At 46.7% G+C, this 23,183-nt stretch overlaps 1 protein-coding gene across 1 annotated transcript in view; it reads left to right on the top strand.

Moving 5' to 3' along the window:
- Positions 1-23,183, top strand: part of LOC141257868 (sodium-dependent serotonin transporter-like) — a 188,122-nt gene that overhangs the window by 149,002 nt on the left and 15,937 nt on the right. The window contains exon 10 of the mRNA XM_073672880.1: positions 17,300-17,399. Coding sequence (XP_073528981.1) covers positions 17,300-17,399 — 100 coding nt within the window. The remainder of the gene's footprint in view (positions 1-17,299; positions 17,400-23,183) is intronic.

The raw sequence follows: 23,183 nt of genomic DNA, 5'->3' as shown, positions 1-23,183 counted from the left end.
TACGATGGAATTCTGAGAAAACAGACATCATTCAAGTACTGCGGGTTATATACAATGATAGTACCATATGTAACACAAATTGCTACATTATATGAACTTGTTCTCCAATATGCAAACTTGATTTATAGAACCTGACAGGGAAGATTTCACTATGAACCAAGAAGACTTTGCATTTTAACCCCTTCTTGACCTTGCGATTTTCCGTTTTCGTTTTTTGCTCCCCTTCTTCCCAGAGCCATAACTTTTACATTTTTCCATCAATGTGGCCATGTGAGGGCTTGTTTTTCTTGAGGGACGAGTTGTACTTTTGAACAACACCACTGATTTGACCATACAGTGTACTGGAAAACGGGAAAAAAATTCCAAGTGTGTTGAAATTGCAAAAAAAGTGCAATTCCACAATTGTTTTTTTTTTTTTTTACCATGTTTACTAATTGCTAAAACTGACATGCCATTATGATTCTCCAGGTCATTACGAGTATGTATATACCAAACATGCATAGGTTTCTTTTTAGTATTAAAAAAAAAAAAAAAAAAAAAGCGCCATTTTTTGAGACCCTTAGAGTCTCCATTTTTCAGCATCTGTGTGCGGATGAGGACTTATTTTTTGCACATCGAGCTAACGTTTTTATTGATACCATTTTGGGGTACATATGAGGTTTTGATCACCGGTTATTGCATTTTATTGGAATGTTTCGGTGAATAACAAAATGTAATTTTGGCGTTTTGATTTTTTTCTCATTACACTGTTTACCATTCGGATTACTTGTTTTTATATTTTGATAGATTAGAAATTTCTAAATGCAGCGATACCAAATATTTTCATACTAGGTACCTTCCATGCAGGGTGCAAACTTTTGCATCTGGCCGTTTTCCTTTTTTTATTTTTCAAAACGTAAAAGATGAATATATATACTGTATATTGTTACGGGTCCAGGTGGTGGAACCTATGTGCTTAGGAGCAAGGAGGGACCAGAGGGGTGTGACTAAGTACCTACTCGGCCTGACCAAGGTCGCACGGCGGCTCAATCGACTCCGTAAACCAGGGAGGGACCGAACAGGGGGACCAGGTGCCACTCTGGGACAGACCTTGTGTGAGAGCAGGTGACTCCCACGGGTCAGATGGCAGGAACTGACCGGTACAGCGGATGAGCACGGCTGGAAGGCTGACGGGTGGTCCGGGCTGATAAGCAGGCTGGTTCGGCAGATAACCAGATGGGTGCGCCGGGTAGGCAAGCTAGCGGACATGACAGGTAACAGGCAGGTGCTCCAGGTAGGCAAGCTGGCGGGCACAACAGGTAACTGGCAGGTGCTTCCAGGTAAGCAGGCTGGCGGGTAACGCGCCCAAGGGATGGGGACTCGGCGCCCGGGCCTTGCTGTTAGTTTTAGGGGATGCCGCGGTGGCCAGCTCCCGAGGCCGTACCCTGGGGCACTCTTTAAAAGAAAGAAGGAATAATGGGGGAAAGGTGTATGGGATAGGAAAGAGTTTGTGACGCCACCTGTGGTGTCTTGTGAGGATCACCAGCGCTGCTACAGTCCTCTGAGGCCGATGATCGGGCAGCTTAGATGGTGCGGCTCCCAACAGGTGGAGTGGGGCCTCAGGGCAGCGTAGGAGAAGGGATGCAGGACAGAGGGGACCCAGCCGGGTCGGAGGAAGAATAGGCACACACACGACAGTTCACTTCAGTACCTTTACTGGTGGTGTTTCAGGCACGATCCAGGGCACTGTAGGGTGAAGGGCAGTGTTTAGCGATACCTTCCGATATCGGGAAATATCGGATCGGATTGGATCGGACCGATACCCAAAAAGTATCGGATATCGCCGATTCTGATACCGGAAACCAATGCAAGTCAATGGGACGCTAATATCGGAATGCCATCCCAGCGTGAGAGAATTCTCCTGATTGTTTAAAAGCCGGCGGGCGGTAAAAAGCCGGCGGGCGGTAAAAAGCCGCTGGCTTTTAAACAATCACACAGCCCCATACTGCTTCCCCGCAGACTCCCACCCCGATCCTGCGCTCCCCCCGCCACCTCACATCCCGATCGTAAGTTAGGACCGGGCACCAGGGAGCGGGGAGCAAAGGACCCGGGCGGGGAAGCCGGCAGTGAAAAGACTTCACCGCCGGCTTTCCCGTTCTGTGCTGCGCTCTCCCACCGGTTATTTCAAATGAACAGCTGAGGTATCAGGTGATGCTGATCAGCTGTTCATTTGAAGTAGCCACGGTGCCCTCAGAGGGTTCATGTGAGTTCATGCTTGACTGCATTGCATGAACTCACATGAACTTTCCCACGGCCGCACAGGTCAGCCACACCTCCCAGACCATCATGATTGGTGTGTGCGCGGTGTCTGTGCGATGTCTGCGGGTGTGTGCACGATGTCTGCGGGTGTCTGCGTGCAGGCAGACATAGGCCGATGTGACACTACTACTCCCATCGGCCTATGTCTGTCCCCCGTCCACTCGTGCCAGCAGGATCAGCTCGATGGGAGCAGTAGTTCCCATCAGCCTGATCCTGCTATTTAAACTGCCCCATATGTTATTTTTGCCCCTATACATCTTTTATTCTTTTAGGCCCCCATATATTTTTTTTGTTTTTGGTCCCCAATAAATTTTAAATACATTTCATTGGTGGCCAGTGGTTACCTAAAATAAATTAGTTTATACATTACCTGTCCCCGCCGATCGCCACCTAAAATTAAGTAAAAGATAAAAAACTACACCTATACTCACCTAGACACCTAATTCCCCGAAGCCATCGATCTCCTGTAATAAAATATAAAATAATAAACCACAACCTTATCCTTACCCCTCCGTAGTAGTCCACGAGTGTCCCACGAAGATCTCCAGTTTAGAGCAGCCACATAGAATGTGACCGCTCTGAACCGCTGCCGCCGCCAGAGTGACGGGGCCGTAAAGCAGCCCCGTCATTGCATAAGCGGGCTCGCCGGAGTTCAGGCAGCGCTGCTCCGGTTAGCTCCTTTACGGCCCTGCTGTACCGTGAGAAATTCCCAGCAGTGCCGTAAAGGAGGTCACCGGAGCTGCGCTGACTGAATGCACTCCGGTGACCTCAGTCAAGGCTCACGCTGCCGGGAGCGGACGTGTTCCCGGCAGTGTGAGCTTACAGCAGGCATGCACAGCTGTCACCATCTCCAGATGTGACAGCTGTGCATGGGAGATCAGCGCAGGAACGTGGACAGGTAACTATTTTTTTTAGTAAAGTAAGAATTAAATAAAATGATGTGTTTTATTTCAAATAAATTAGTTTTTTCTGGGTGTAGTGTGTTTTTTTCTTTTTAACACTTTGTAGGTTAGTAATGGTGGTGTCTTATAGACGCCCATCATTACTAACCTGGGCTTCATGGCAGCTGGCGCTGACATGAACCCCACCACTATTACCCCCTGCCACCGCACCAGGGCAGCGTGGAAGAGCGAGGCTAAGTGATGGTCTGAGAGGTGTGGCTGACCTGTGCGGCCGTGGGAAAGTTCATGTGAGTTCATGCAAAGCAGTCAAGCATGAACTCACATGAACCCTCTGAGGGCATCGCGGCTACTTCAAATGAACAGCTGATCAGCATCACCTGATACCTCAGCTGTTCATTTGAAATAACCGGCGGGAGAGCGCAGCACAGAACGGGAAAGCCGGCGGTGAAGTCTTTTCACTGCCGGCTTCCCCGCCCGGGTCCTTCGCTCCCTGCTCGTTGGTGCTGCGCTCCCCGCCCGGTCCTAACTTACGATCGGGATGTGAGGTGGCGAGGGGAGCGGAGGATCGGTGTGGGAGGCTGCGGGGAAGCAGTATGGGGCTGTGTGATTGTTTAAAAGCCGGCGACTATTTACCGCCCGCCGGCTTTTTACCGCCCGCCGGCTTTTAACCCCTTTCCAACCCTTGCCGTATTAGTACGCACATTTGCGTACCCCCGGTTCAGTGAGGGCTGCTGCGCTGAGCCCTCACTGAACTGAGCACAAGTCAGCTGATTCTTACAGCTGACATGTGCCCGCAACAGCCGCGGGTGGAATCGCAATCCACCTGCGGCTGTTAACATGTTAAATGCCGCTGTCAATCTCCGACAGCGGCATTTAACGCGCGCTTCCTGGTTGCGCATCATAAGCCCCGCCCACCGGCGACCCCGTCACGTGATCGCGGGTCACCGATGGGCGTGCATGACAACCCAGGGTCTGCAGCAGACGCCTGTGGTTGTCATGATCTGGTCGCTATGAGCGCCACCTAGTGGTCGGCGCTCATAGCACAGGACCATTTCTGCTGCATGCAGGGGATCTGCTCGTCCCCTGTATGTAGCAGAGACGATCAGACAACTGCTGCTTCTAGTCTCCTATGGAGACTATTGAAGCATGCAGTAAGTGAAAAAAAAAATGTTTTTAAAAATATAAAAAAATAAAAAAAATATAAAAGTTTAAATCACCCCCCTTTCGCCCCATTCAAAATAAAATATATATATAAAAAAAAATAAAACATACACATATTTGGTATCGCCGCATTCAGAATCGCCCCATCTATCAATATAAAAAAAGAATTAATCCGATCGGTAAACGGTGTAATGAGAAAAAAATTCTAAACTCCAGAATAACGTTTTTTTGGTCGCCGCAAAATTGCAATAAAATGCAATAACGGGCGATCAAAGCATCGGATCTACCCCAAAATGTTATCAATAAAAACGTCAGCCCGGTGCGCAAAAAATAAGCCCTCACCCAGCCCCGAATCACGAAAAATGGAGACGCTACAGGTCTCGGAAAATGGCGCTATTTTTTTAAAGTTTTTTTTACCAAATTTTGGAATTTTTTTTCACCACTTAAATATAAAATAACCTATACATGTTTGGTGTCTACGAACTCGTAATGACCTGGAGAATAAGAATGGCAGGTCAGTTTTAGCATTCAGTGAACGTGGTAAAAAAATAAATAAAAAACAACTGTGGTATTGCACTTTTTTTGCAATTTTACCGCACTTGGATTTTTTTTCCCGTTTTCCCGTACACGATATGGTAAAACTAGTAATGGCGTTGAAAAGTACAACTTGTCCCGCAAAAAATAAGCCCTCACACGGCCATATTGTCCACAAAATAAAAACTCTATGGCTCTGGGAACAAGGGGAGCAAAAAACGAAAAAGCAAAAACGACAAAACGTAAGGTTGCGAAGGGGTTAAACAATCAGGAGAATTCTCTCACGCTGGGATGGCATTCTGATGACAGGCTGGATCGCAGCTGAGCGCTGCCATCCAGCTTGTCATCCTTCAGAGACACTGCAGAGCGCAGGCATTATGGGAACTTCCGATTCCGGTATCCGATATTGTAAAAGTATCGGAACTCAGTATCGGAACTCCGATACCGCGAATATCGGCTGATACCCGATATTACAGTATCGGAATGCTCAACACTAGTGAAGGGTGCATTTCAGGACTCTCCCCAATGAGCGGGTGTGGGGCCTCCTGTTTCTTGCCTTTTCCTGTTAAGTTTATGACCTGCCTGGAGCTAGGCCTAATTTGGTCTCTGTCTTGCACCTGCTGACCTGGTGGTAGGGCCTTCTGTTGGAGATCACACTCCCTGGTCTCTTGGGCCTCAGCGATTCCTGACCCTGGTATTACCGTCAGCTGTTGGTGTTCCTGGGACATATAGATCACCAGGGATTCCGGTAGTTTCTGCTGGTCCTAAAGATCCTTGCAGACGCGGACCCGGTGTCCGGTAAATGCTTGTGGGGTGAGCTGGTTAAGCTCCTCTGCCCCCTATGTAGCTCGCTTACTCCACTTGCCTTCGGCCTCGCTCGGGGCCCTCACTAGGCTTCACACTGGCAGTAGGCCTCGCTACTCTTCACCGCTCTTATGGCGTCGGCACGCCGTAGGCTCACTAGTCTGAGCCCTCTCTGGACTGAGCTCCACTGCAGGCTGACCTCTCTCAGGCATCTCTACTGCAGGAACGACTGCCTAGCTCCACCTTCCCTTTTTATATCCCTATCCAGGCTCCCTCTGGTGGTCTGAGGTGGAAGGTGGAGGTGTGTGTATGCTATGAGGGCCTCTTGTGGAGGAATCCATCCATGCACCCCTCTAGGATCTGTGGCACTCATGCGCAGCAGGGGCGTCACATTCCCCCCTAGCAAAGCTCAGTACTCCCGGACTGAAGTACTTTTTATAACAACAACAATAACAGTCTTCCCTTTATGGGAGGCACTTGCTTGAATGTTACATAATAAACATTATAAATAATAAATAGATATATACAATTTAATAAGCAACCTCAGAATTCAAGTCTCTTTTGGTGAGGTTCCCTAACAGGATGTCCATCTCACAGGGCAGAGTACTTGGTAGCTTGAGGGACCTGTCCAAAACCCTCCATGTAGGCCCTGGGGTGGCTGCAGGGCATGGAGATCCTGAGTTGGACCTCCGTTAGTGCCACACCAGACAGGTTTTTCTTCTGAGGTCACCTAAAGGGGCACTCCTGGGAGTGAAATTATTTACAAGAAGCAGTTTTTGGGCTGCACATAGTCCTCAGCCACTAAGTTCTTTATGTAACAAGGGAAGTGTCCATTTCACTTAAATTGTCCATTATAAAGCAAAACCCAAAGTTAGTAAATACATACATGAGAATATACGATATAATACCCAAGGGGCAACTATTTACACTGTCGGAGCTTCTTTCTTTACTCTCTGTATCTGACAAGAGTCTGACCTTGTGTGCTATGTGTCGATCTGCGTAGTACGGGAGTGTGGATGGTATCTGTGTCTGCACCGTCTGCTACCGTGTCAGTTCTACGTGTGGGTAGATTGTAAAACTGCCTTAACCGCTCTATGGGACTGGCAAGTGTACCATTGGCTGGGCCTTCTTGCTCTGCTCCAACCGGGGATCGTTCTTCCGGGGATTCTTCTTGAGCAGGCTCTTCTGAAGCACTTACAGGCTCTACTTGCTGTGGAGGGTCTTCTGGCTGTTGAAAGAAGTGGATCACAGGGATTATTACTGCTCCTCCTAATTGAGGCCAATCTGCCGGGAAATCTCCTAAGTCAGTATGGAGTACTGCTACTTTAGGCTCCTCCGGTACGGTGAGAGGCACTTCTTCTTGGGGCTTTAGCAGGTCTGGACACAACTTCAGATGGTCTCTAGATACCGCTGCAGTCGTTCTTCCTCCGTCTTTGCTGACCAAACAGGTCTTTTTGTTATCAAATCTTGAGTTTAACACAGTGTAGGGTTCTCTCTCCCACTGGTCATCAAGTTTGTGGTTTCTCCTCTTCCTTTTTAACACCACTTCTCCTGGTGTGAAGGGTTCTGCGGGCGCACTTTTATTGTAGTGGGCTTCCTGCTTGTCGCTTACCCGAGTGAGACTGTCTTCGACACAGGCCTGTACTCTTCTGTACTGCTCCTGTCTGGTCGTGTCCCAGTCCTCAGTGGACATATCTGCTTCTGGTTCTACTACACCAAGCTCCAGGTCCATGGGCAACTTCCCGGGTCTGACTCGCATGAGATATGCTGGAGTACAATTGGTGGAACTCACAGGTATGTGGTTGTACAGATCTACCAGGTCAGGTAGTAGGTCTGGCCACTGATTTCTCTCCTCTAGTGGTAAGGTCTTCAGCAGGTCGATGACGATGTTATTCATCTTTTCACAGAGCCCGTTGGTTTGGGGGTGGTACGTTGTAGTCCTGATCTTTTTACACCCGTACAAATGGCAGAACTCCTTGAACAATTTGGCTTCAAAGTCTGAGCCTTGATCTGTCAGCACCTGCTCTGGGTATCCATGGGGCCTGCAGAAGTACGCCTGGAACATCTTCGCCGCAGTTTCTGCCGTCAGGTCCTTGACGGGGGCGACCACCAGGAACCGGGAGTAGTGATCCACCATGGTCAAGGCATAGGAATATCCTGACCTGCTGGGTGACAGCTTGACATGATCCAGGGCCACGATCTCCAAGGGACGAGTCATCTTGGTGGGTTGCAGGGGTGCCTTCTGGCTGCTGTAGTCTTTTCTTCTGAGGCTACAGGGTCCACAATTCCGGCACCACCTCTCAATGGAACTGCGCATTCCTACCCAATAAAACCGACACTTCAGCAGGGTTTCTAGCTTCTTCCAGCCAAAGTGCCCCGCCTGATCGTGGTAGGCTTCCAACACCATCTGGATGTCTGTCTTGGGCACCACTATCTGCCATACCATCTCATGGGTTTTGGGGTTGACGTACCTCCGGCACAGCTTCTCTCTATAGATGAACAGCCGGCTCTTCTTATTCCACAGCTGCTTGGCTTGTAGAGACGCGTCTTTCTCCAGGGAGGAACCTTCCTGGGTTATCAGCTCTTTAATACGGCTGACAACCGGGTCGCTGTCCTGGGTCTACTTCCAGCTGTGGTGAGGCAGGGGGTTTAACGTTTTACCGCGAGGCCTCCTGGAGGCTCGTTGCTCGTGGACCATCCCATTCCGATGAAAGGCAGGTACAGTAGTTCAATCTCCTCCAGGTCATCCACTTCTTCTTCAGTGTCTGACTGATGAGGCATCCTGGACAGGGCATCGGCGTTGGCGTTCTTGCGGCCCGCCCGGTACTTAATAGTGAATTGGTAGTTTGACAGCCGAGCCATCCATCGTTGCTCCATGGCTCCTAGCTTGGCTGTTTCTAGATGAGTCAAGGGGTTGTTATCAGTGAAGGCGGCGAACTTACTAGAGGCTAGATAGTGCTTGAACCGCTCGGTGATGGCTCAGATCAGGGCCAGGAACTCCAACTTGAAGCTGCTATAGTTCTCTGGGTTCCTCTCGGTCGGGCGGAGCTTCCTGCTTGCATAGACGATCACCTTCTCTTGGCCATTCTGCTTCTGACTCAGTACAGCTCCTAATCCTTCGTTGCTGGCATCAGTGTACAGCCGGAACGGTTGGCTGTAGTCAGGGTAGGCTAGGATCTCTTCGCCGGTCAGGATCTCCTTCATCACCTTAAAGGATTCAGCTTGCTCCTTACCCCACTGGAACGGGGGATTTCTGCCTCTGGGGGACTGTCCTACCAGGAGATCTTGCAAAGGCGCCGCTTTCTTGGTATAATCCTTCACAAACCTCCGGTAATACCCGACTAGTCCCAGGAACTGACGTACCTCCTTGAGGCTCTTCGGCTCCGGCCATTTCTGGATGGCAGTGACCTTCTCCGGGTCTGGTGCCACTCCCTCTGGACTAACGATGTGCCCCAGGTACTGTACCTTTCGCTTGAGCAGGTGGCACTTTGAGGGCTTCAGCTTCATCCCATACCGGGACAGCGACTCAAATACCTCCGCCAGGTGCTTCAAGTGGTCCTCATACGTTTTGGAGTAAACTATCACGTCGTCCAGGTATATTAGTACAGTCTCGAAGTTGCGGTGTCCCAGGCAGCACTCCATCAATCTCTGGAACGTTCCGGGGGCGTTGCAGAGTCCAAACGGCATACTATTGAACTCGCAGAGTCCCATCGGGGTGGTGAAGGCCGTCTTCTCCCGATCCTCCTCAGCAACAGCTACTTGCCAGTACCCACTAGTGAGGTCAAGGGTGGAGAAGTAATTTGCAGACTTTAAGGCAGCCAGGGATTCCTCTATATGTTGCAAAGGGTATGTATCTTTATGTGTAATGCGATTTACTTGTCTGTAATCTACACATATTCTCATGCTTCCGTCCTTTTTCCTGACTAGAACTAGGAGAGCTGCCCAGGGACTACAACTATCCCTTACTACCCCTGCCTTCTTCATGTCGTGCAACATCTCCTTCGCCTTCTGGTAGTGTGCTGGTGGTATAGGCCTATAACATTCTTTGATGCGTGGATGGTCACCTGTGGGGATATGGTGTTGAACCCCCTTAATCCTCCCAAAGTCAAGTGGGTGCTTACTGAATACCTTCGCGTATTCCTGAACCACCCGGTGTACACCCTGCTTCTGATGGGCAGGAGTGGTGTCTGTCCCAACATGGAGCTGTTGACACCAATCCTCGACCTGGGTTGCCGGGTCATTATCCTCCACTTCGTCTGGTGAGGTTAAGGACTCCGCCGTGTGTATGGAGTTATTTACTGTGTACAATTTGGCAACAGTGGCATAGCGTGATAATCTAACCCCGTCCTCCCCATAGTTTAGGAGGCGTACGGGCACCCTCCCATTGCGTACATCCACTACCCCTCTGGCAGTCAAGAGTGTAGGCCTATGTTCCGAGCTAAGGAGCTCTACTACCGCCTGGTAGCTCCGTCCTTTAAGACCTATTGCTGCTCTACACCAGATCAGCATTTCACTCATCGGGGGAATCACAATGGGTACCGGGTCTGTCACCCGTACATTACCAATTTCACCGCCGGTTAGCTTTACCTGTTGCTGGTACATAAGGGCTCGGATCTCTTTCTGGAGCGCCCTCCTCTGCCCTGGTCTGGCAGTGTCAGCTATCTGTTGGAGCAAAAACAACACTTCTCCCAAACAGTTACTAACAATATTCATGCCAAGTACCATATACAAGTCTGTATCATCAGGATTAGTCTCTACTACAATTAGTCCCTGGTCCTTCAGTTCCACTCTTCCCACCTTTACTGCCGAATCCTTAACCCCGACTAGGTTAAGGGGGAGGCCGTTTGAGGCATATACGGAAAGATTTGGATCTGGTGGGTGAAGTTCGTCTATGGACCAGAACCTTTTGTAGAGGACATCAGGCAGGATGGTTACCTGAGATCCTGTGTCCAGCAGAGCAGGTGTCGCGAGGCCGTCCAGCATGATGGACAGAAGAGGTCTTCCTCCCACGAACCTGCGGTACCAGTTTGATGGGCCTGAGGGGTCTACTCCTGGGTGTCGGCCCTCGGCCCCAGGGTTTGCTCGTTTAAAGGACAGCTCCGGACGGCGTGACCTGTCTTGTGGCAGCAGTGCCAGACAGGGTCTGTCAGCGGGCGGCATTGGTCGCTGGTCCTCCCAGGGGGTGGCGTTGTCCTCTTCCTCCTTCTCATCCAGGGGACATCCTCGGGGCTGTCGGCTAGCAGGATCCTCCCTTCCTCCTCGGGCTGCTTCCGCTGCTGCAGGGCACTCAGTACAGTGGTCAGGGTTTTGCTCAACTGACGCACTTCAGAGCGCAGGCTGTCCAGCTCACTAGGGGACGTTGCTGGAACCTTGGCTTCAGCAGCCACTGGGAAAAAGGTGGACACTGCAGGTACTGGGGTGGCCCCACCCTGGTAACATTGGATAGCAGTTGTTTCCAGGGACTGCAGTCCTTTTATAGCCATGTCCTTAAGGGTGTCAATGGTGGCATCTGGATGATCCAGGGACCACCAACGCACAGTCCTGCTCTCCTCTTGAGACCTCAGTCCCCGGATAAACTGTTCCTTCAGCATTTTATTTTCATCATTGATGCTGGTTGGACTAACCTGTTTCAGAGCTCGCAGGGCCCCTTGTAAACGCCAGGCATAGTCCCGAACACTGTCCTCCGGTTGCTGAGAGCAGTTGTAGAACCTCATCCGGAGGTCTGTCTCAGTACGATTCTCAAAGACAGTCTGTAACTTTTTAAAGATTGCGGACGCTGACTCCTGGTCTGCGGCCAACCAGGTTTCTACTTCTCGCTCCGCAGCACCAGTCAATTGTTCCAATACAACAGCGGCTCTTTGCTTGCCTGTCATAGAGTACATGTCCAGTATACCGCATATTTTCCTTTTAAATCCAGACAGGGTATCTGGTTTGCCGCTGTACTGTGGGAGCCACTTTGCTCCAGGGATGTACGGTAGGGCCATGGGTATGACAGGGGTGACAAGCCCTGCTGGTGGAGCGGCTGCTCCGGCCTGCTCGGCGCCAAGCGCGGGTTGATTATCAGAGCGGCTAACCGGTACTCCGGCGTTGTGCTGTTCTTCGGACATTCTGGCGCCCCCCTAGCGAACCGTGGCCTACCTTCTTTTCTTCCGGTAGGCCGCAGCTCCGCAGGTGACGGTCTTCTTCAGGACCTTGCGTTGCTTGCGTCCTACGTCAGAGCGTTTACCGGCGCTCCTTCCAGGACCTGGCATTTCCTCGTTTGACGTCGAGGTGTGGGGCGTGTCCGGGGCTTCGCGCGCTTCAGCCGGTACGCCTCTCAGTTTCCCGCGGTTACGCTCTTCTTCCCGCTCGGCGGCACAACAATGGCGGCGATCTTCGCCACAGTTAAATACACAGTTCTGATTAAAGGCGCACAGTACCCGGTGGCAACGGGCACAACACTCCGTCGTTACAGCTGGCATGGAATCCTGTTTGTGACGCCAGGAAGAGATGATGCGCCCAAGGGATGGGGACTCGGCGCCCGGCCCTTGCTGTTTTAGGGGATGTCGCGGTGGCCGGCTCCCGAGGCCGTACCCTGGGGTCACTCTTTAAAAGAAAGAAGGAATGATGGGGGAAAGGTGTATGGGATAGGAAAGAGTTCTTGACGCCACCTGTGGTGTCTGGTGAGGATCACCAGCGCTGCTACAGTCCTCTGAGGCCGATGATCGGGCAGCTTAGATGGTGCGGCTCCCCACAGGTGGAGCGGGGCCTCAGGGCAGCGTAGGAGAAGGGATGCAGGACAGAGGGGACCCAGCCGGGTCGGAGGAAGAATAGGCACACACACGACAGTTCACTTCAGTACCTTTACTGGTGGTGTATCAGGCACGATCCAGGGCACTGTAGGGTGAAGGGTGCATTTCAGGACTCTCCCGAATGAGCGGGTGTGGGGCCTCCTGTTTCTTGCCTTTTCCTGTTAAGTTTATGACCTGCCTAGAGCTAGGCCTAACTTGGTCTCTGTCTTGCACCTGCTGACCTGGTGGTAGGACCTTCTGTTGGAGATCACACTCCCTGGTCTCTTGGGCCTCAGCGATTCCTGACCCTGGTATTACAGTCAGCTGTTGGTGTGCCTGGGTCATATTGTTCACCAGGGATTCCGGTAGTTTCTGCTGGTCCTAAAGATCCTTGCAGACGCGGACCCGGTCTCCGGTAAATGCTTGTGGGGTGAGCTGGTTAAGCTCCTCTTCCCCCTATGTAGCTCGCTTACTCCACTTGCCTTCGGCCTCGCTCGGGGCCCTCACTAGGCTTCACACTGGCAGTAGGCCTCACTACTCTTCACCGCTCTTATGGCGTCGGCACGCCGTAGGCTCACTAGTCTGAGCCCTGTCTGGACTGAGCTCCACTGCAGGCTGACCTCTCTCAGGCTTCTCTACTGCAGGAACTGACTGCCTAGCTCCACCTTCCCTTTTTATATCCCTATCCAGGCTCCCTCTGGTGGTCTGAGTTGGAAGGTGGAGGTGTGTGTATGCTACGAGGGCCTCTTGTGGAGGAATCCGTCCATGCACCCCTCTAGGATCTGTGGCACTCATGCGCAGCAGGGGCGCCACACGGGCACGGCAGGTAACTGGCAGGTGCTTCCAGGTAAGCAGGCTGGCGGGCACGGCAGGTAACTGACAGGTGCTTCCAGGTAAACAGGCTGGCGGGCACAGCAGGTAATTGGCAGGCAGGCTGGCTGCAGGACTGACAGGCGGAATGGCGGGCAGGACTGAAAGGCAGCGGGACCTGAGGCTGAAATGTTAGCACAAGGAACAACAACCATTAAACAGGCACCTCCATATTGGAGGAGGTTCTTTAAATAGGGGAAGTCCTCCTGCAATTGGCCGGGGACATTTTAGGACGACGCGTGTGGCCCCTTTAAGAGGGAGATAGTGCGCGCGCCCTAAGCACAGTGCCCGGGAAGCTGCGCTCAGAGCGCGCCACAGGAGCTGCAGGGCTGGAGCTGGAAGACGCCGGACCAGGGCCGCGGCGGTGTGGTGAGCGGCGGTGAGGTGAGCTCTACCCGGCAGGAGGCAGTTTCGCCGATGCTACATATATATTGCCTAAAAATATAAAGGAAATGTGACTTTAACTTTAGGCCTTTTAGAGATCATTTAATCTTTAACTTGCTTAACTGTTCACAATAACAGTCATTTTGACCAGGGGTGCCCAAACTTTTACATGCCACTGTACATACATATATACAGTTGAGACCAGAAGTTTACATACACTATATAAAAAGACACATATGAATGTTTTTCTCAATATCTGACATGAAATCAGAATAAACCTTTCCCGTTTTAGGTCAATTAGGATTATCATAATTTTTAATATTTGCCAAATGCCAGAATAATGAGAGAGAGAGAATGTTTTAAGGCATTTTTATTACTTACTGCAAAGTCAAAAGTTTACATACATTTCATTAGTATTTGGTACCATTGCACTTAAACTGTATGACTTGGGTCAAACGTTTGGGATATCCTTCCACAAGCTTCTCACAATAGTTGGTCAGAATTTGGGCCCATTCCTCCTGACAAAACTGGTGTAACTGATCCAGGTTTGTAGGTCGCCTTGCTCGCACCTGCCTTTTCAGCTTTGCCCATAAATTTTCAATAGGATTGAGATCAGGGCTTTGTGATAGCCACTCCAAAACATTGACTTTGTTATCCTTAAGCCACTATTTCACCATTTTGGCAGTATGCTTTGGGTCATTGTCCATTTGGAAGACCCATTTCCGCCCAAGCTTTAACTTCCTAGCTAATGTCTTGAGATGTTGCTTCAGTATTGCCACATAATCTTCTTTTCTCATGATGCCATCTATTTTGTCAAGTGCATCAGTCCATCCTGCCGCAAAACATCCCCACAACTTGATGCTGCCACCCCCGTGTTTCACAGTTGGGATGGTGTTCTTAGGTTTCCAAGCTTCTCCCTTTTTCCTCCAAACGGAACGATGGTCATTATGCCCAAAAAGTAAAATTTTAGTTTCATAAGACCACAGGACATGTCTCCAAAAATTAAGGTCTTTATTCCTTTGTGCATTTGCAAACATTAATCTGGCTTTTTCATGTTTCTTTTGGAGTAATGGCTTCTTCCTGGCAGAGTGGCCTTTCAGCCCATGTTGATACAGTACTCATTTCACTGTGGGTATTGACACAATCTTACCAGCTTCCGCCATCATTTTCACAAGGTCTTTTGCTTTTGTCCTTGGGTTGATATGCACATGTCGGACCAAAGCACGTTCATCTCTGGGACACAGAACCCGTCTCCTTCCTGAGCGGTATGATGGCTGGACATTCCCATCTTGTTTGTACTTGCGTATAATTGTTTGTACAGATGAACGAGGAAACTTCAGGTATCTTGACATTGTACTCAAGGATGAGCCAGACTTGTGCAAGTACACAATTCTCTTCTTGATATCTTGGCTGATTTCTTTAGACTTTCCCATGATGCTACACAAATAAGCAGTGTGATTCAGGTGTGCATTAAAATACATCCACAAGTGTGTCTCTAATTAACTCAGATGTTGCCAAAAAACTATCAAAAGCTTCCAAATACATGACATCATCATATGGGCAGTCCAGAATTGTTTAAAGGCATAGTAATCTTAGTGTATGTAAACTTTTGACTTTGCAGTAAGTAATAAAAATGCCTTAAAACATTCTCTCTCTCTCATTATTCTGGCATTTGGCAAATATTAAAAATTATGGTAATCCTAATTGACCTAAAACGGGAAAGGTTTATTCTGATTTCATGTCAGATATTGAGAAAAGCATGCATATGTGTCTTTTTATATAGTGTATGTACATTTTTTGTTTCAACTGTATATATATATACAGTACAGACCAAAAGTTTGGACACACCTTCTCATTTAAAGATTTTTCTGTATTTTCATGACTTTGAAAATAGTACATTCACACTGAAAGCATCAAAACTATGAATTAACACATGTGGAATTATATACTTAACAAAAAAGTGTGAAACAACTGAAAATATGTCTTATATTCTAGGTTCTTCAAAGTAGCCACCTTTTGCTTTGATGACTGCTTTGCACACTCTTGGCATTCTCTTGATGAGCTTCAAGAGGTAGTCACCGGAAATGGTTTTCACTTCACAGGTGTGCCCTGTCAGGTTTAATAAGTGGGATTTCTTGCCTTATAAATGGGGTTGGGACCATCAGTTGTGTTGTGCAGAAGTCTGGTGGATACACAGCTGATAGTCCTACTGAATAGACTGTTAGAATTTGTATTATGGCAAGAAAAAAGCAGCTAAGTAGAGAAAAACGAGTGGCCATCATTACTTTAAGAAATGAAGGTCAGTCAGTCCGAAAAATTGGGCAAACTTTGAAAGTGTCCCCAAGTGCAGTTGCAAAAACCATCAAGCGCTACAAAGAAACTGGCTCACATGAGGACCGCCCCAGGAAAGGAAGACCAAGAGTCACCTATGCTTCTGAGGATAAGTTTATCCAAGTCACCAGCCTCAGAAATCGCAGGTTAACAGCAGCTCAGATTAGAGACCAGGTCAATGCCACACAGAGTTCTAGCAGCAGACACATCTCTACAACAACTGTTAAGAAGAGACTTTGTGCAGCAGGCCTTCATGGTAAAATAGCTGCTAGAAACCACTGCTAAGGACAGGCAACAAACAGAAGAGACTTGTTTTGGGCTAAAGAACACAAGGAATGGACATTAGTAGTGCTTTGGTATGATGAGTCCAAATTTGAAATCTTTGGTTCCAACCACCGTGTCTTTGTGCGACGCAGAAAAAGTGAACTCTACATGGACTCTACATGCCTGGTTCCCACCGTGAAGCATGGAGGAGGAGGTGTGATGGTGTGGGGGTGCTTTGCTGGTGACACTGTTGGGGATTTATTCAAAATTGAAGGCATACTGAACCAGCATGGCTACCACAGCATCTTGCAGCGGCATGCTATTCCATCCGGTTTGCGTTTATTTGGACGATCATTTATTTTTCAACAGGACAATGACCCCAATTACACCTCCAGGCTGTGTAAGGGCTATTTGACCAAGAAGGAGAGTGATGGGGTGCTACGCCAGATGACCTGGCCTCCACAGTCACCAGACCTGAACCCAATCGAGATGGTTTGGGGTGAGCTGGACCGCAGAGTGAAGGCAAAAGGGCCAACAAGAGCTAAGCATCTCTGGAAACTCCTTCAAGATTGTTGGAACGCCATTTCCGGTGACTACCTCTTGAAGCTCATCAAGAGAATGCCAAGAGTGTGCAAAGCAGTCATCAAAGCAAAAGGTGGCTACTTTGAAGAACCTAGAATATAAGACATATTTTCAGTTGTTTCACACTTTTTTGTTAAGTATATAATTCCACATGTGTTAATTCATAGGTTTGATGCCTTCAGTGTGAATGTACAATTTTCATAGTCATGAAAATACAGAAATATCTTTAAATGAGAAGGTGTGTCCAAACTTTTGGTCTGTACTGTTTATATATATATATATTTTTATCCTGTATACCATTTTCCCTTCCAATTTTCATAATTCTGTGCAGTATTCTATTGCCTTATGTCTATATTACTGATAATATAGTCCACTGCAATTATCATGTCATTTTATTAGGGAGGAGCATATGTCGTGAAGCTTCTGGAGGAATTTGGGGCTGGCTGTTCTATTATCGCAGTTGTATTCTTAGAAGCAATTGCTGTGTCTTGGTTCTATGGTAAGAAAAACATTATCTAGTGATTTAACATCTAGTAATATATGTGTCATGTTTCAAAATGTTGCTGAACAATATTTGTTTTTATTTTTTGATGAGGCACTGGTGTCCCTCACTGCTTCTATCTCTGCCCCCTGATGACATCCTCTTTCACAGTTAGAAGCATCGGCGGCGTAGATAGAAGCAGAGTGCAGACGCTGCACTCACATCTCCCATGGATTCTATCGCCTTGACCATGGATTCAGGACATCTTCAGATGGTGGTGATGCAAGAAACTTTAGTAAGTAACTGCAGCGCTTCCCCCTGATGACATCTTGTTCCCAGAGGGGCGATAGACACTGCAGAGAAGTGAGTGCTGCCCCAGCCTCCTGTGATGTCCTGTTTGAGACTAGTCTCAAGAGAAACGTTACAGGATGTGAAGTACAAAAATACACAATTAGGTGTTAGATAGATAGGGAGAACAGTAGGGTATTGTGTAATAAAGCTAATTACAAGTGTGGTTAGGGTAAAGATTAATCAGTAGAAAGAACATTTTAGCAGTTAAAGGGATCCGTCAGCAGTTTGTAGTATGTAATCTGAGAGCAGCATGATGTAGGGATAGAGACCCTGCTTCCAGAAATGTATCATTTACTAGGCTGTGTTTTGCTGTTTCAATAAAATCAGTGTTTTATCAGCAGGAGATTATCACAAGAGGACTAGGTGTCTCATGCCTCGTGGTCCAACCATGCCCCCAATACTAATTAGCAGCTTTCTGTCCATATACATTGAACACAAAAAGCTGCCAATCAGTGGTGTGGATTGGGTTATACACAGCTCAACATTCCGAGCTCTGCTAGATCTGCAGCAGAGAAAACGAATTCGATCACAACTGCTGCACCCAGTAAACGAAGTGATACATGGCTGGAATCAGGGACTCTGTCCCTACACCGTGCTGCTGTCAGATTGCATTACAAAAACCTGCTGCCAGATTCCCTTTAAGTATGTTAAAAGCACCTTGGAATAGCAAAGATGAGTAGGCTGGCAGGTTTCTTCAAACAGCAATGTTGAGGGTGCAGACAGCATCTAGAACAGCAGAGCTGAATTGGTAGTAGAGCTGGATGTTAAATAGTGCTCAGGAGCAGCTGAGTAAAATAATCATGTTCCTGGCTGTATCACATCCAAGTGGGAAGTGTGGCTAGCCCCCTAGAAAGCACAACATCGTAGTAGCTTGCACTACTACCTGAACACACAGGCTGCTCAAAGCAGACTGGGCCAGCCTTAAAAGACCTTAGATCACACATGTCAAACTCCGACCCGTGGGCCAAATCTTTCCCGCAGGGTGGTTATATTTGACCCCCAACACCAGAACCGCCAACCCTATGTGGGGCCATTATTCTGTAGGGAGGACTATGTGAGGCCCATCATACTGTATGGAGAACTATGTGGGGCCATTATTCTGTATAAAGGACTATGGGGGCCCATTATTCTGTATGGAGGGCTATGTGGGGCCCAGTATTCTGTATGGAGCACTATGGGGGGGGGCCCAGTATTCTGTATGGAGCACTATGTCAGGTCCATTATACTGGTTGGCCCGCGACTTTGTCCAAGTTTTTCATTTTGGCCCTCTGTTTGTTTAAGTTTGACATCCCTGCCTTAGATGATGACATTAGAGTTGTATGTCATTTTACCATAGTAACCCAGTGCGGACCTAGGATAGTCAGATAGCCAGGTCAAAACCAAGAGGGCCGCAAGGGTACAAATTTGTCAGGCAGGAGAAACATCAATAAACAAGCCGAGGTCAGAACAGGAAAACACAATACTAAACAGGAGAAGAAAACACCTACCTTAACCAGGAAAGCACAAAGATATACAGTGGGTACGGAAAGTATTCAGACCCTTTTAAATTTTTCACTCTGTTTCATTGCAGTCATTTGATAAATTCTAAAAAGTTCATTTTTTTCCCAATAAAGTACACTCTGCACCCCATCTTGACTGAAAAAAACAGAAATGTAGAAATGTTTGCAAATTTATTAAAAAAGAAAAACTGAAATATCACATGGTCATAAGTATTCAGACCCTTTGCTCAGACAAAATAAGTCCTATAACGAGAAGGAAGTACCACAAATTTTAATATATAAATCCAAAATACCTCAGACTCAGAATAACAACCACAAAAGAAAGGTATAAAGGAACAACACAATACCCATAGTAGTTCATAAATTAATTTTTATTCCATTTAAACATCAGAAAACGGACAACAAGAAGGATTAAAAATTCTTTAAAAACATAATTAAAATACAGCTCGTGAGGGGGGGCAAAGAGAAATGGGGGATGCTCCCAATAATTATAGCGATAATTATCTCCTCTAAAGATCTAAGCAGTAATAAATAATAAATAAATATGTATTTCATACAAAGAAAACACTAGAAAAAATCAGTACTAATAAAGTGCATGTGCAATAAATATATAAGGGTAGATTTATCAAATGTATTATACTGCTGCCAGAAATGGGATTTCTTAGGTATTTCAAGCTGCCTAAATAAATATCATAATTATATCCCAAGTGGGTAGCCACAGCTATACTTAAACATCCCAAGAGGATCACAATCATAAAAATGCAATAGGAGACATACCCCAAACCCCCTCACACCACTCCAACGCCGTTTCGCTCCTCGCTTCATCATAATTTAACACTCAAAACGTATTATATAATTTTGACAGTCAATGAAAATCAGAAAACTTGTGCGAAGCCACTTATTTTGCAGTTCTGTCTTAGACTATATTTAGTAGATTATTTTTTCTATTTACTTTGCGATTCTTCACTATCTGTTATCTCAAAATGTTATCAAAATTCAGTAGTAATTGATATAGGAGAATTCCCTCTCTATTTTTCTGAAACGCAGTTTACAAGAACTGCTGTTTTTTATTCCATGTATAAAAATAACCTGTTGCAATAATGCCTTTGTCTTATTATGCATTCTTACTATCTGAAATTTCATATATCCATATTTAAAATAGTTGTATTCCATAGTATGTCCATACATGAATTTTTTGCTTATATATTTTTATTTAGTATACAGTGGGTACGGAAAGTATTCAGACCCCTTTACATTTTTCACTCTTTGTTTCATTGCAGCCATTTGGTAAATTCTGAAAAGTTCATTTTTTTCTCATTAAAGTACACTCTGCACCCCATCTTGACTGGAAAAAAAAACAGAAATATAGAAATTTTTGCAAATTTATTAAAAAAGAAAAACTGAAATATCACATGGTCATAAGTATTCAGACCCTTTGCTCAGACACTCATATTTAAGTCACATGCTGTCCATTTTCTTGTGATCCTCCTTAACCCCTTCAGGACCCAGCCTATTTTGACCCTAAAGACCTTGGCATTTTTGTCAATTCTGACCAGTGTCCCTTTACGAAGTAAAAACTCTGGAACACTTCAACGGATCCTAGCGATTCTGAGATTGTTTTTTCGTGACATATTGGGCTTCATGTTAGTATTAAATTTAGGTCGATAATATTTGCGTTTATTTGTGAAAAAATCAAAAATATGGGAAAAATTTTGAAAATTTTGCAATTTTCAAATTTTGAATTTTTATTCTGCTAAACTAGAGAGTGATGTGACACAAAATAGTTAATAAATAACATTTCCCACATGTCTACTTTACATCAGCACAATTTTTGAAAAAAAAAAAATTTTTGGTAGGAAGTTAGAAGGGTTCAAAGTTCATCAGCAAATTTTCTTTTTTCCAGCAAAATTTGCAAAGCCATTTTTTTTAGTGACCACATCACATTTGAAGTCCCTTTGAGGGGTGTACATGACAGAAAACACCCAAAAGTGACACCATTCCAAAAACTGCACCCCTCAAGCTACTCAAAACTACATTCAAGAAGATTATTAACCCTTCAGGTGCATCACAGGAACTAAAGCCACATGGAAGAAAAAAATGAACATTTTTATTTTTCTAACAAAAATTTTCTTTTAGCCTAAATTTTTTAATTTTCACATGGGTAACAGGATAAAATGCATCCTAAAATTTGTTGGTCAATTTCTCCTTAGTACACTGATACCTCATATGTGGTCATAAACCACTGTTTGGGCACACGGCAGGGCTCAGAAGGGAAGGAGCGCCATTTTACTTTTTGAATGGAAAATTAGCTCCAAAAGTCAAATTGCGCTCCTTCTCTTCTGAGCCCTGTCATGTGCCCAAACAGTGGTTTACGACCACATATGAGGTATCAGTGTACTCAGGAGAAATTGACCAATACATTTTAGGATGCATTTTATCCTGTTACCCATGTGAAAATTAAAAAATTTAGGCTAAAAGAAAATTTTTGTGAAAAAAAAAGTACTTTTTTGTTTTCACAGATCATTTTGTGAAGCACCTGGGGGTTCCAAGTGCTCACTATGCATCTAGATAGGTGCCTTGGGGGGTCTAGTTTCCAAAGTGGGGTCACTTGTGGGGGAGCTCCACTGTTTAGGCACATTAGGGGCTCTCCAAACGCAACATGGTGTCCGCTAACAATTTGAGCCGATTTTCCATTCAATTTGTTAGCGGACACCATGTCGCGTTTGGAGAGCCGCTGTGTGGCCAAACATTGGAGCTCCCCCACAAGTGACCCCATTTTGGAAACTAGACCCCCCAAGGCACCTATCTAGATGCACAGTGAGCACTTGGAACCCCCAGGTCATTCACAAATTAATCCGTAAAAATAAAAAAGTGTTTTTTTTTCCACTTTTTCATTTTTATGAATCAATTTGTGAAGCACCTGGGGGTTCCAAGTGCTCACTATGCATCTAGATAGGTGCCTTGGGGGGTCTAGTTTCCAAAATGGGGTCACTTGTGGGGGAGCTCCAATGTTTGGGCACACAGCGGCTCTCCAAAAGCAACATGGTGTCCGCTAACAAATTGTCGGCTCAAATTGTTAGAAGACACCATGTTGCGTTTGGAGAGCCGCTGTGTGGCCAAACATTGGAGCTCCCCCACAAGTGACCCCATTTTGGAAACTAGACCCCCCAAGGCACCTATCTAGATGCATAGTGAGCACTTGGAACCCCCAGGTCCTTCACAAATTAATCCGTAAAAATAAAAAAGTGTTTTTTTTTCCACTTTTTCATTTTTATGAATCAATTTGTGAAGCACCTGGGGGTTCCAAGTGCTCACTATGCATCTAGATAGGTGCCTTGGGGGGTCTAGTTTCCAAAATGGGGTCACTTGTTGGGGAGCTCCAATGTTTGGGCACACAGCGGCTCTCCAAAAGCAACATGGTGTCCGCTAACAAATTGTCGGCTCAAATTGTTAGAAGACACCATGTTGCGTTTGGAGAGCCGCTGTGTGGCCAAACATTGGAGCTCCCCCACAAGTGACCCCATTTTGGAAACTAGACCCCCCAAGGCACCTATCTAGATGCATAGTGAGCACTTGGAACCCCCAGGTCCTTCACAAATTAATCCGTAAAAATAAAAAAGTGTTTTTTTTTCCACTTTTTCATTTTTATGAATCAATTTGTGAAGCACCTGGGGGTTTCAAGTGCTCACTATGCATCTAGATAGGTGCCTTGGGGGGTCTAGTTTCCAAAATGGGGTCACTTGTTGGGGAGCTCCAATGTTTGGGCACACAGGGACTCTCCAAACGCAACATGGTTCCAATTTGTTAGTGGACACCATTGTGTAGTGTATGTCAGGTTGGTGTGCGGTGTGGTATATTGTAGTGTATACACCACACACACACACACACACTACAACACACACACCAACCTGACATAGCCTACTAAGCTGAGTACGCCCTAGACTGGGATGAG

This window comes from Phyllobates terribilis, unplaced genomic scaffold (assembly GCF_046119375.1).
Source record: "Phyllobates terribilis strain yellow unplaced genomic scaffold, ASM4611937v1 Scaffold_1__5_contigs__length_1240528914, whole genome shotgun sequence".
NCBI lineage: Eukaryota > Metazoa > Chordata > Amphibia > Anura > Dendrobatidae > Phyllobates > Phyllobates terribilis.
This window is presented reverse-complemented; position numbering and strand designations above follow the sequence as displayed.